The sequence below is a fragment of the Piliocolobus tephrosceles genome, chromosome 1, assembly GCF_002776525.5.
Source record: "Piliocolobus tephrosceles isolate RC106 chromosome 1, ASM277652v3, whole genome shotgun sequence".
NCBI classification, from domain to species: Eukaryota; Metazoa; Chordata; class Mammalia; order Primates; family Cercopithecidae; genus Piliocolobus; species Piliocolobus tephrosceles.
The window spans coordinates 137,095,183-137,108,309 of NC_045434.1; the positions used below are offsets into that span (position 1 = coordinate 137,095,183).

General features: G+C 40.6%; 1 protein-coding gene across 2 annotated transcripts in view; it reads left to right on the top strand.

Moving 5' to 3' along the window:
• The window catches only part of MCOLN3 (mucolipin 3), a 29,801-nt gene that overhangs the window by 258 nt on the left and 16,416 nt on the right, over positions 1-13,127 (top strand). Inside the window, exons 2-3 of one of the 2 annotated variants that reach the window (XM_023207365.3) lie at positions 3,709-3,938; positions 8,257-8,424. In XM_023207365.3, coding sequence (XP_023063133.1) covers positions 3,711-3,938; positions 8,257-8,424 — 396 coding nt within the window. In that variant the 5' untranslated portion in view covers positions 3,709-3,710. The remainder of the gene's footprint in view (positions 1-3,708; positions 3,939-8,256; positions 8,425-13,127) is intronic. The other variant, XM_023207375.2, reaches the window with a different exon arrangement.

Consider the following 13,127-nt stretch of genomic DNA (forward strand, 5'->3'; position numbering starts at 1 on the left):
AGGGCCAGGCCGGGCGGGGCAGTCGGCGCCATGGAGGGCAGGCGGGCTTTAGCTGGGCGCGAGATGCAGCTGTTCCGCGCCGCCCCCACACCGCCCGCAGGTCAGTGGAGGTGCGCGCCTGCCAGGCCTGCCCGGGGCTGGGCGGGTGGGGGTGCTCTGCTCCTCAGTCCCCCTCCAGGCCGCCGCCCACCTGTGGCCAGGGCTCAGAAGGCTGGAAGCCACCTCCGCCCGGAGCCCCTGAGCTGCTGGAAGGCTTTGATACCGGCCGAGGCTCCAGATGGCCTTGAGGCGGCTCGGCCGGCCCCTCTCAAGGCGGACTCTCCCCGTGTTAGAGGTGGGGGCGGCTGGAAGTGGGGGATCAAGCCCGGGTCGCTGCGCTGACTGAAAGCAGCCACCAGCCGGACTACGGCCGTCTGAGTTCAAGGGCAGTGCCCGGGGATGGCAGCCACCGCTCCGGGACATCGCTGCAGCCCTCCGGCTCTTTCTCGCACAGACTACCCGACATAAGTGTCAACCCTTGTTTGTTTGTTTGTTTAAAAAAAAGAAAAAAAGAGAAAGACTGGTGAGACCAAAGTTTTGTGTCTGATGAAGTGGGAAAGCGCTTCTGAAAAAACGAGGTTGCCTAACTTTGTCGCCGACTGCGAGGCCTTTCCTATTTATACAGTCCGGGGCTTTCTCCAATTTTCTACAGCTTCCTCCAGTCAAGCCTCTGCCCGCCAGTAATAGGTAACCTGTGTGTGTCCGTTTGCTCCTAAAAGCATGCCTGATAGATACTTCGGTAGCCTCTCCGGATGGCCCCTTAGTCGGGTAGTCTCTCCTGCTGGGGCCCTTCGCCCACCTTGCCTACCAGCAGCGGTGCTCCCGGTGAATGTCAAAGGTGGCTGGCTGGGAATAACTCCTTCAGCTGCTGGGGTTCCCGAAAGTTTGCAGTTTTTAAAAGTGCACCCTCGGAAGTGCTTTTCAGACTGGGTAAAGCTAACGTTTCCAAGGTCAGCAGCCGGTCCTGGTGAATGAAATGTCTTCCAGGACAACTCGTTGTGATGTGCTGAATAGATGCTGGCTGGCTTGTTTTCTCTTTGTTCCTATGGGTTACTGTTACATGGTGTGTGGCTAGTTTGTTTAAAATTTAATTTTCCCTGTATCAAAGTGGAAAGGGCTTAGTGTCAATATACAGTTCACCAACATGCTTGATTATTAACAGCTTCATCATTATGTTGGTGTTCATATGCGAGCTTTGGTGAACATGAAATCATCTGTGTTTTAAGTCTTATAGATAAAGTCTCCTTAAATGCTGGTTAAAATATCCTGCCTGCACGAAAAAATGCTCATCATCACTCGCCATCAGAGAAATGCAAATCAAAACCACAATGAGATACCATCTCACACCAGTTAGAATGGCAATCATTAAAAAGTCAGGACACAACAGGTGCTGGAGAGGATGTGGAGAAATAGAAACACTTTTACACTGTTGGTGGGACTGTAAACTAGTTCAACCATTGTGGAAAACAGTGTGGCGATTCCTCAAGGATCTGGAACTGGAAATACCATTTGACCCAGCCATCCCATTACTGGGGATATACCCAAAGGATTATAAATCATGCTGCTATAAATACACATGCACACATACGTTTATTGCAGCACTATTCACAATAGCAAAGACTTAGAATCAACCCAAATGTCCATCAGTGACAGACTGGATTAAGAAAATGTGGCACATATACACCACGGAATACTACACAGCCATAAAAAAGGATGAGTTCATGCCCTTTGTAGGGACAGGGATGCAGCTGGAAACCATCATTCTCAGCAAACTATCACAAGAACAGAAAACCAAACACCGCATGTTCTCACTCATAGGTGGGAATTGAACAATGAGATCACTTGGACACAGGAAGGGAACATCACACACCAGGGCCTATTGTGGGGAGGGGGGAGAGGGGAGGGATAGCATTAGGAGATATACCTAATGTAAATGACGAGTTAATGGGTGCAGCACACTAACATGACACATGTATACATATGTAATACACCTGCACGTTGTGCACATGTACCCTAGAACTTAAAGTATAAAATAAAACCCAAAAAAAACCTGCCTTTTTGAAGGAAGTAAAACTGTTGAGTGAAAATCCTAATTTATTAATAATTTTCTTTCCTTTATGCCTTTACCTAAGAATTACTGCATTTATGCTTTGACAGGCATTTTAACACACACGAGCCACACTTTAATGAGTTATATCATAATTATTTCATTTTGAAGGTACTGCATATGCCATACAGTAAATATGTTTTATGGTTTATTCATCCAGCAGTATCATTATTAATCTCTTCATTAATCAAGAGTTTAAAAACCTTCCCCATGGCTATTCTTTATAGCCAGTATCTATTGTTCGGAGATGTTGGGCTTGCTAAGAATGCTTGAATTGGAATCAAAAGTGAGGTTCTAGACTTGGAAAGCAGCATGGTATCTAACCAGTGACTTGTAAGAAATTGTATGAATGCAGGTTGCAATTTTCCTCCTTCATTGCTGAGTACATGTTATTCTTAAAATGTCAAATAAAGCCTGCCTTTCTATTCTGTATGGAAGAACCCTACTCATGGTTTGGGGTATTTTACTTTGAACAGGTTTCCATAGTATAATATCAGTCTTAGTCTGAGGGAAAATCCAAGACCCATCCCAGTCTCTAGAGTGACTTCTCCGTCAATTTGAAAAAGCTGATTCTGAAGACAATCAAACCAGCCCAACCCAACCCTTTTCAAACACACCGGCCTCCCCAAATAGATATGAAGTACTTTGAAAATATGCTATAAATATAAGGCCTTCAATAAAAAGTCCTTACAAGTGATGCCACAGACTGGGAATTACGCTTAAATTGAGGGCCTACTTTCCCCTTTGTACAACAGTTATGTTTCCTGAGGCACATACTGCCCCTTAAAGAACCTTTCTAGGAAGCCGCTTTATCGGCTGTGGGTGTTAGGCAGGTGAGTCTGCTTAGCACTAGACCCAATGCAAATGCTTTGTTTGCTGTTTTATTTAATGGTCACTACAGTCATCACTATTTAATTCTGGCTACAATCGTAGAAGGGTAGGTGTTGTTATTCCCATTATTGCTGGAGAGGAAACTGAGGCTCAGAAGGGCTAAATGATTTCCTTGAGATTGCAGAAATGTCAAGTTATAGAACCAGGATTAGAAACCAAACTGATTCTTGGTTCTTTACACTACACCCTGCTATCTTTAACTCAGTGGTTTTAAACATTTTTTGATAATCTGTGAAAGTTTTAGTTACTTCCCAGGAAAAAGTGTCCACAGCCACATACATGAAAGTTTTCATATAACTTCAAGGCCCACGTACCCTCTGAAGTCCTTGCCCCTGGTCCTCAGGTCTCTGATCCTGCTCTAACTATACTGAGTGAGGCAGAAAACATATACATTATATATATATGTACATATAATCTTTTACTATTGGGAGCAGCTCTTGAATTTGGTGACTTTGAACTATGTGAAAATTCACTTTGTAATTAAAAGAAATAAAAAAGGGATGTCTTACATTAGAACTGATTCTGTAAACATCTAAAATGCAGTTTAGAGCAATGGTGCTTATTTGAAACCAGAACTTCTATTTCGGCTTCTTCCTGCAGTATCAAAGAATATGGACTTGTGTCTTTACTCACTAAATGGAAATGTTGGTGGTTGTTTTTTTTTCCTCTAGAGATGGCAAATCCTGAGGTAGTTATAAGTAGCTGCAGCTCTCATGAAGAGGAAAATCGCTGCAATTTTAACCAGCATACATCTCCATCTGAGGAGCTTCTATTAGAAGACCAGATGAGGCGAAAACTCAAATTTTTTTTCATGAATCCCTGTGAGAAGTTCTGGGCTCGAGGTAGAAAACCATGGAAACTTGCCATACAAATTCTAAAAATTGCAATGGTGACTATCCAGGTAAGTATCTCAGATCCTGAGTTTGGTGAAATCCTCTTTTAATAATAAAGAGAACTATGGACAGTGTTTTTGTTTTTTAAATATATGTAACTTTTAACTACATGCATAATGTAGAACAGTAACAGATAAGAAAACATACAATCTTAGACCCTTCTGTCTTCAATCAACATTTGTGAAAGAGTTTGGCTTCTTTTTTCTTAGTTTTTTTCTTCTCGTCTTTCCCTTGGTTATAATTTTAGTCACATAATCTAATTAGTTTTCAGGAAAGGAAAACTAATATTTGACTTCCAATAAAGAGGTTCAGCTGGTTTCTAAATAAGCCATGGAAACTAGTGTTGTCCAATATTAGGACTTTCTTTTCCTTCCTAGTTAGTTTCCTGGGAATTTCTCTCTTCAGAAACTTAAAGGGCTCCTGCTACAGGCAAATTCTTAGGTTCTTACCACCCTGTGATCATGAGACCCATGCAATGGAAGAATGTGAAGTTAACTAACAGAAGAGGAGTGGCAGGAGCTAGTGAAACACAGGACCTCTTTTTAGTTCAAAGGGAGCTTTTAAATCTTATTTCCTTGGCTTCTTTTAATATTTTTATGGGGGAAGGAGGAACCATATTTTGTGATTCTTAATATATACTGGTTGTGATTTACTGTTATGAAAATATGTTTTCCCGTTGGTGAGAGTAATTATCTCTTGCTAAAAGCAAAGGGCAAAATAAAATCAGATTTTAATGAGAAAAATCGATGTGATAGGTTTATTTTTATTATTACTTACTCTTCCTAAGTTGGTGAAAAATGCCTAAGTAAATAAACAATTGGTATTGAAGGAGAGATTTAAAAAAACAGGATATTACTAATTTTAACTGCTTATTGAGAACAAATGCTTATGATTGTTAGGGAACCAAGGCAATTTCTACAATCATATGAAGTTGGTAGAATTCTTGCTTGTTTCTAATGCTAGATGTTGTATCAAGGGAAACAAACATTTGGTGACTACCCTGTTCCAGTACATTATTTCATTTAATTCTAACATTCCTACTGGCTCATTTTACAGAAGAGGAAGCTGACATTCATAGAGCTCTTTTAAAGTCACATGGCTTGGCCACGCAGGGTGGCTCATGCCTATAATTGCAGCACTGTGGGATGCTGAGGTGGGTGGATTGCTTAAGCTAAGGAGTTCCAGACCAGCCTGGGTAACATGGCGAAAACCCATTTCTACAAAAAAATACAAAAATTAGCCAGGTGTAGTGATCACACCACTGTGCTCCAGCCTGGGTGACAGAGTGAGACCCTGTCTCAAAAAAAAAAAAAAAAAAAAAAGGTCACATGGCTAGTCAGTGGCAATGTCAAGACTTTGAAGGCAGGCATTCTCTCTATTATACACCCTGAAAATGGATGTTCAATTCTCAGCCAAATATTTGGCAAGTTGAAATTGAAATTCTTAACTTCTGAGTGATAATATGGTGTGTCACAATAGTGAAAAGTTTATGTCTATTGTTTCTTATAAAGGGGAAAAGCCTGTATCAATTGAACATGAATATTTTCTACTTAGAATAATAATAGGTGCCACTTGAGTGTTTGCTGTGTACCAGGCTAAACATTTTATAAATGTCATCATGTTCAATTCTTTTTTTTTTTGAGATGGAGTCCCGCTGTGTGGCCCAGGCTAGAGTGCAGTGGCACCATCTCAGCTCACTGCAACCTCTGCCTCCTGGGTTCAAGTGATTCTCCTGCCTCAACCTCTCGAATAGCTGGGATTACAGGCACATGCCACCACGCCTGGCTAAATTTTGTATTTTTAGTAGAGATGGGGTTTCACCATGTTGGCCAGGCTGCTCTTGAACTCCTGACCTCAGGTGATCCATCCACCTAGGCCTCCCAAAGTGCTGGGATTACAGGGTGAGCCACTGTGCCTGGCCCATACTCAATTCTTAAAACAAGTTGGAGGGTAGGTAGTGGTATCCTCATTTCACAGAGGAGAACAATGAGGGGCTTGGTAAGGAAAAGGACCCTATCATAGTCAGGAAACTAGAAGAGTAGAACTGATATTCAAACTCAGATTTATTTTCTCTAAGATTTATGTTCGTAATTACTTCTTAATTTTTAGGGAGCTCATCTAACCTTCCTATGTTTACTAGGGTGATCAAAGGAAAACTGGCCAATGGTTTAAGATATTAAAGCTGCTAGAAATAAGCATGTAAAAGGTGTTTAGGTAAGTTTTTAAAAGGAACTGAGGGTTTCTTAATTGTGATGTTTCCTTAATTTATATCAGAGCAATCAGACAAATAGTAGATAAAGACAGCTTTGTAATTGGGCAAATGAGGTGAGCAAATGGTGACAGATTCTCTCAGGGAAAAGGAGGTGGTCCTTCGGTTAAATTGGAGGTTTTGTGTCTGCAGCAGCAAAAGAAAGATGTTTACAATGGTAGACATCCTACTAACAATTTCTCTTTTCCTACTACCTGGCTTACTCTGAATGACAACAGTTTTCTCTCAGCCATTGTTATTCCTGTCTGCCACTAAACCTTTGAGGGCAGGGACCAATGTCCTCTCGTTGTATCCTCAGTCCCTAGCTCACTGCTGACACATGAGAGCCAGGTGTGGTGGCTGCACTACCCAGCCTCAGCCATAACTATGATGAAAGATTAAAATTAATAACTATGACCCTGGGTGTAAGTAGTCATTTAGTCCTCAGAGCTGAAAGTATACTTTCAGGGCCCCTTAACGAATAATGAGAATATTAACTTTTCAGAGTTTGTGCAGCAACCAAGACCTAAAAATTCACCTGAAAGTAAGGCCTTTATGTCATACATGACAATGATTTTATTGTGACATTGATTAACTGCCAAACAAAAAACAAGCTTGCTTTTCATATAGGTGAATACTGTATTTTATTCTGAGTTTGTAATATATATTTTTGCCATAATCATATTTGTATTTTTGCCATAATTGTATTTGAATGACTGGTAAGAATATCTTTGAGCATTCTTTGGGGCTGTTTGGTCATCAGCTTCAACAGATGCAAAATCCCCAGAATATCAAGTATAATCTTATTGAGGACAATTAAAGAAGCTCTGCAGAAATGAGTTAGGTGCAGAGTGATGATATGGGTGGGGTGCAGACCATAGATCATATGTGGAAGGGAGAGGGGAAAAGATTTGTCTGTTCTATTTTTTTCTGATCAAACCCTGAATTACTTTGTGTAGCATGACAGGGTAGATAGAACCTACATTTAGTCTGTCAGACATGGGTTTTAATTTTGACTGTATCAACTGGCTAGTTATGTGACTTGAAAAAATTATGTAACTTCTCTAGGCCTCACCTCTAAAATTGGTGTATTAGGAATGTACAGCAGGATTAGTATGAGGAAAGTTCCCAGAATAGTGTATGGCACATAGGTGGTCAACACTGTTCCCACCTTCCATATAAAATATACTCTGCCTCACTCTGGGATTTAAGTAAGAGTGTAGTTTCTCAATTTACAGCATGTACAGCATGTGGAGTATGTATGTGCATGTGTGTGCCTGTGTGTGCATGTGTGTATGAGAGAGAGAGAGAGATAGAGGTTTGGGTGACAGGGAAGAGAAGATGAGAGAGAGACTTAGAGTATGGTAAGCTTTTTTTTTTTTTTGAGACATAGTTTCCCTCTTGCTGCCCAGGCTGGAGTACAATGGCGCAATCTCAGCTCATAGCAACCTCTGCCTCCCGGGTTCAAGCGATTCTCCTGCCTCAGCCTCCCGAGTAGCTGGGATTACAGGCATGTGCCACCATGCCCGGCTAACTTTTTAAATTTGTGGTAGAGATGGGGTTTCACCATGTTGGTCAGGCTGGTCTTGAACTCCTGACCTCAAGTAATCCACCTGCCTCTGCCTCCTAAAGTGTTGAGATTACAGGCATGAGCCACTGCGCCTGGCTATATTATAAGCTTTTAGGTATAATTGAAAGGCCTTAGGTTAACATGACAACAGTGCAGTGAAACCTTTTGTGTGTGTGAACAATTGAGTTTCATTTAAAACGCTTAGGTCAATCCTGCATAACTATTAAGGACACATTATGTTAATATACTTTAATTTAAACATGAGTTGAAAAGGTATTCTCCATTTTTGGTCTTACTGTCATGGTTTTGGTGATTAGACCTAGGACTATAGTTTGGTCATAGGACTTGTACTTTCTTAACTTATTATCCACCTGCTGCAAAACCTTCTTGATGTCCCAGAGAATTCATTTTAAACTCTTCTATTTGTTGTTCAAGCCCCTGTACCTTCTGCTCTGCTTTTTCTGCCCATATTTGCCACCCTCTTACCTTTTCTTTTTTTTCTTTTAAGCTGGTCTTATTTGGGCTAAGTAACCAGATGGTGGTAGCTTTCAAGGAAGAGAATACTATAGCATTCAAACACCTTTTCCTAAAAGGATATATGGACCGAATGGATGACACATATGCAGTGTACACACAAAGTGACGTGTATGATCAGATAATCTTTGCAGTGAACCAGGTAAATCAAGCGTGTGCATTATTTACTTGGGAAAAAGAACAGACTGGAAAAATGGTGGCAATGTACATAATAGAAACTGACATTCAAGTGGGGAAGGGTGAACATTTCTGCTTAGAAATGACACATACAAATTTATTTTTAATTTTTTAAAAATACTGTCAACAAATTTTTATAAAACCAGAAGTTGAGAAAAGCTTTTGTTTAGTAACAGGAAGGCAGAAACTTTAAAGATTTAATTAAAAGAATCAGAGTTAGGGCTTGGCATGGGAGTCTCAAAGATTAAAATTAGTAACTATGACCCTGGGTGTAAGTAGTCATTAAGTCCTCAGAGCTGAAAGTATACTTTCAGGGACCCTTAACAAATAATGACAATATTAACTTTTCAGAGTTTGTACAGCAACCAAGACCTAAAAATTCACTTGAAAGTAAGTAAGGCCTTTATGTCATACATGACAATGATTTTATTGTGACATTGACTAACTGCCAAACAAAAAACAATCTTGTTTCTCATGTAGATGAATACTGTATTTTATTCTGAGTTTGTAATATATATTTTTGCTATAAATAATACTTTTCAAGACCCCAAATTTTTAAATTTTTAGGTGTCACTGAAAGCATCCTTGAAGTCAGCATTCCCAGACTGGGTTAGTTTGCAGAACACATTTCAAAATTATTACAATTCTTCTTCAGAAAATTATTATAGTGTAATCATGGCTATTCATTTTCTAGAGACAATCTATGCATAGTAAGATGTAAACTGCTAGGATAAAATACATATTTATAGCATGAAGTCTTTCTGTTAGCACTGGGGTTGGGAAAATGAGCCAGAAATCTAAAGTAATAGAAATAAGTTACATAAACTGTTAAACAGAACTATGTCCTACAACTTGCAGGGGGGAAAAGGCATAATGATAGAGATACTCAGTTTTTAGAATTTTAAGTATATTAAGTTTCTCTAAAGCTAGTCTGATCTAAACTGGTAGTTTGGTGTTTTTGGAGGGGGTGGCGGGGAGCAGGATAGAGGCAAGAGGTAAACAGTTCATTAAATTTTATTTTATTGAGACAGGATCTCACTCTGTCACCCAGGCTGCAGTGCAGTGGTGCAGTCACAGCTCTCTGCAGACTCAACCTCCTGGGCACAAGTGATCCTCCCAACTTAGCCTCTCAAGCAGCTTGAGGCCACAGGCATGCACCACCATACCTAGCTAATTAAAATTTTTTTTTTTTGGTAGAGACAGGGTCTCCCTATGTTGCTCAGGTTGCTCAAACTCCTGGCCTCAAGTGATCCTCTCACCTCAGCCTCCCAAAGTGCATTAAATTCCTTATAAATCATCTTAACCTTTATTTGTAAACCTAGACTAAGTCTTCAAAATGTAGTATTTGGCACTTAGGCCATTCTGCTTTTCAGATTTCCACATTCCTTCTGGAAATGCATGTACCTGCTTTATTCTAGTTGTCTTGGTCTGTTCCTTCTGCTACAACAGAATACCTGAGACTAGATAACAGACAAACAACAGAAATTTCTGCCTATTAATTCTGGAGCCAGGGAAGTCCAAGATCAAGCTGCTGGCAGGTTTGGTGTCTGGTAAGGGCTTGCATCTTCTTGCTGTGTTCTTACATGATGGAAGGCAGAAGGACAAAAGGGCCTGGCTAATTTCTCCCAGCCTTTTATAAGGCCAGTAGTCCTATTCATGATTGTTGGCCTCCTAAAGACTTCACCTCTTAAGACTATCATATTGGGGTTTAATTTCCAACATAAGAACTTTGGAGGGACACATACATTCCATGTATGACTCCCTACTATTGATTCCCTACTGTTTTCTAAGGTGATTTACTGTTTTTCTAAGCAGCAGTACGTACTTTTAGCTGAAGATAAAAAGTGTCTTGATCAAAATTTTTATGAATAAGTAGGGTTTTGAGTGTTAGTGAGTACAGTTCTCTTTCATGCTTCTGAGAAATGAATAGAAAAAAAGTGAATATTTTCTATTTTTTATTTTATTTTTTATTTTTGAGATAGGGTCTCACTCTGTCACCCAGGCTGGAGTGCAGTGGCGCAATCTTGGCTCACTGCAACCTCTGCCTCCTGGGCTCAAGTGATTCTCCCACCTCAGCCTCATGAGTAGCTGGGATTACAGGCTCCCATCACCATGCCCAGCTAATTTCTTTTGTATTTTTATTAGAGGCAAGGTTTCACCATGTTGGCCAGGCTGGTCTCGAACTCCTGATCTCAAGTGATCTGCCCGCCTTGGCCTCCCAAAGTGCAGGGATTACAGGCATGAGCCACCACACCTGGCCAAAATGTAAATTATTTTTAAAACGGGAAGGATCTTTGTTTTCTGTAAAGAAAGAGTTTCCTTACTTAATAGTTGAGGTGAACTATTAAGTAAGTTGAGGTGAACTATTAAAAGTTGAAGTGAACTGAGAGGAACTGACAAATAGGGCAGTGGCATCTCAATTCTTAGAAGCATATCCATAACTATTAGTTATCCTCAAGGGTTTACCCCAAGATGTCATCCTACTGGATAATCTCCAGGACTCATTCTGATCCAATACTGTGATTATAACAGCACTGCTGTTTATTATATATGCTTCTATATTTGAATGTGAGAGACCTGTTTATTTTCTTTTTGGGCTGTCTCCTGGCTTTCCTCTTATTTCTTCAATAATTTTGGGGTCAGCTTTATTGGTTCTTTTTCTTTCATCTGCCTCTTAAATTTGAGCAGTCCTCAAAGCTTGGTCCTTTTCCTGCAGAAACGACCTTCACTACCCAGCCTCAGCCATCACTATGATGAAGGGACTCCCAAGTAGTTGCCCACACTGCCAGACACCTACCTCACAAGCACTTCAGAACTGCCCATCCAAGAGCAGCTTCATAGTCTCCTCCTACCCACTCCCTAGGCTGTTTCTCCTTTCTGGTCTTCTGGCTTAGGTTGAAAGGCCTCAGGGTCTTCCTGGAATCGTTTATTCTTGCAGCTCAAACATAGTTTATAACATCCTGTTTCTGGATGGCTTCCTTTCTTTCCTACCCCCCTCCCCTACCACCTCTTGCTTTTGGTGTCACAGCATTTAGCTAAGGACATTTAACGTGTTTATATATTATCACCCAAAGGCTGACCTGGGACCCATGGATCTGACTGAAAACTTCTTCTCTCAAGGCAGAACTGCAGAGACCAGGAGGGATGGATGCCCAGTCTAGTTAAAGCTCCACCAAGGCCTTGGCCACTTGGCTGCTCTGTGCTGTCTCGCCATCGTTAGTTCCAACCATCATCTCATACCACATTTCTGTCCCGTAACCCTCTGTCTTGGGCTCTAGAGCTGCCCTCTAGCTGGACACAGCCCTGTTGCTTCCCTAGATTACCCACTTCTTGCCAGATGCTCAGACCTACACAAAGAGCCATATGAAGAGCTCAAGGAAGTCTGGCTATAGCATATATAGATAATGTATATATTATATAATTTAACTATGTTGTGTATATAGGTATAATGTTAACAGGTACCTGCAGCCATGGGCCTCAGACCTTTCACAGTTCAAGACCTTAAAAGGTTTAAGACATAAGATTCTGTGGTCAGGAGTTTCAGCCATTTAGGGGATTCCTGTGGGGACTGCCTCACAATTACACCTGGACTCTGGGAGGGTTGTAGGGCCGCATTGCAGCTATGACTGCGCTTCGTGACCCCTGCTTGCCTGTCCCGATTTACTTCCCATTACACATCATATGTTCTAGGCACACTGGTCTACTGGGTACCTTAAATGGAAAACAAAAATCTCAAAACTGAGTATCTCCAGCATTATTCTACTTTACCCCTATATGCCAAACGTAATGTTGTTTACTAGCTTAGGAAGCTTGCCTCTATTACCGTAGATTTCTGGCTCACTTTCCCAATCCTAATGCTAACAGAAAGCTTGGTGCCATAATCATCTATCTTACCCTGTTTACCAACTCACTGTGCACAGATTAGCTCTAGTAATGAAGAGCTCCATCGCATTATTGTAATTTTTCACCTCACCATTCACTTGACAAATATTTGAGCACCTACTGTGTGCCTGCAGGGCTGGTGTTAGAGCAGTGGATTGATAAATTCCCTGTCCTATGGAACTTGCATTCTAATGGGGGAGATAGATTTTAAACAAGTTAACTAAAATCTTTTGGTTTAGGGTAATGATGAGTGCTATGAAGAAAAATAAACCAGCATAAGGCAATAACAGTAGTCTCAGAGTGGTCAGAAAAGGCCTCTCTGAAGACTTGAAATCTTGCATCAGATACCATGGAGATATTAAGTTATAGGAAGACTGAGAACTAGGCATCAGATTTGGTAATATGCTGCTCATTAGTGACCTTGACAAGGTCCAACTCAAAATCCATCCCATATTAGAAATTATTGTCTTCATTTGTTATAGTATGCTTCACACATATGTTTTAGCAGATTTTCTATGTGTCGATCACACAAAGTTGTTAATTTCAAGAATGACAGAATGACCAATTGTACCAGACATATTGCTCCAAAAACACTTCATTTTGAAAACATTAAGAATTTAAGATGACAGTTATTCCAAGGCACCATAAGATTCTTATGTGTAAAGGTAATTTTTTTTTAAATGTAGAGGACCTGCTAGGATAGGCAATATTGCTATAAAGGTGATTAAATTATAATATTGCAAAGATAAAGGTTAAACCAATACTTTCTTAAAAAATAGTTCTGGC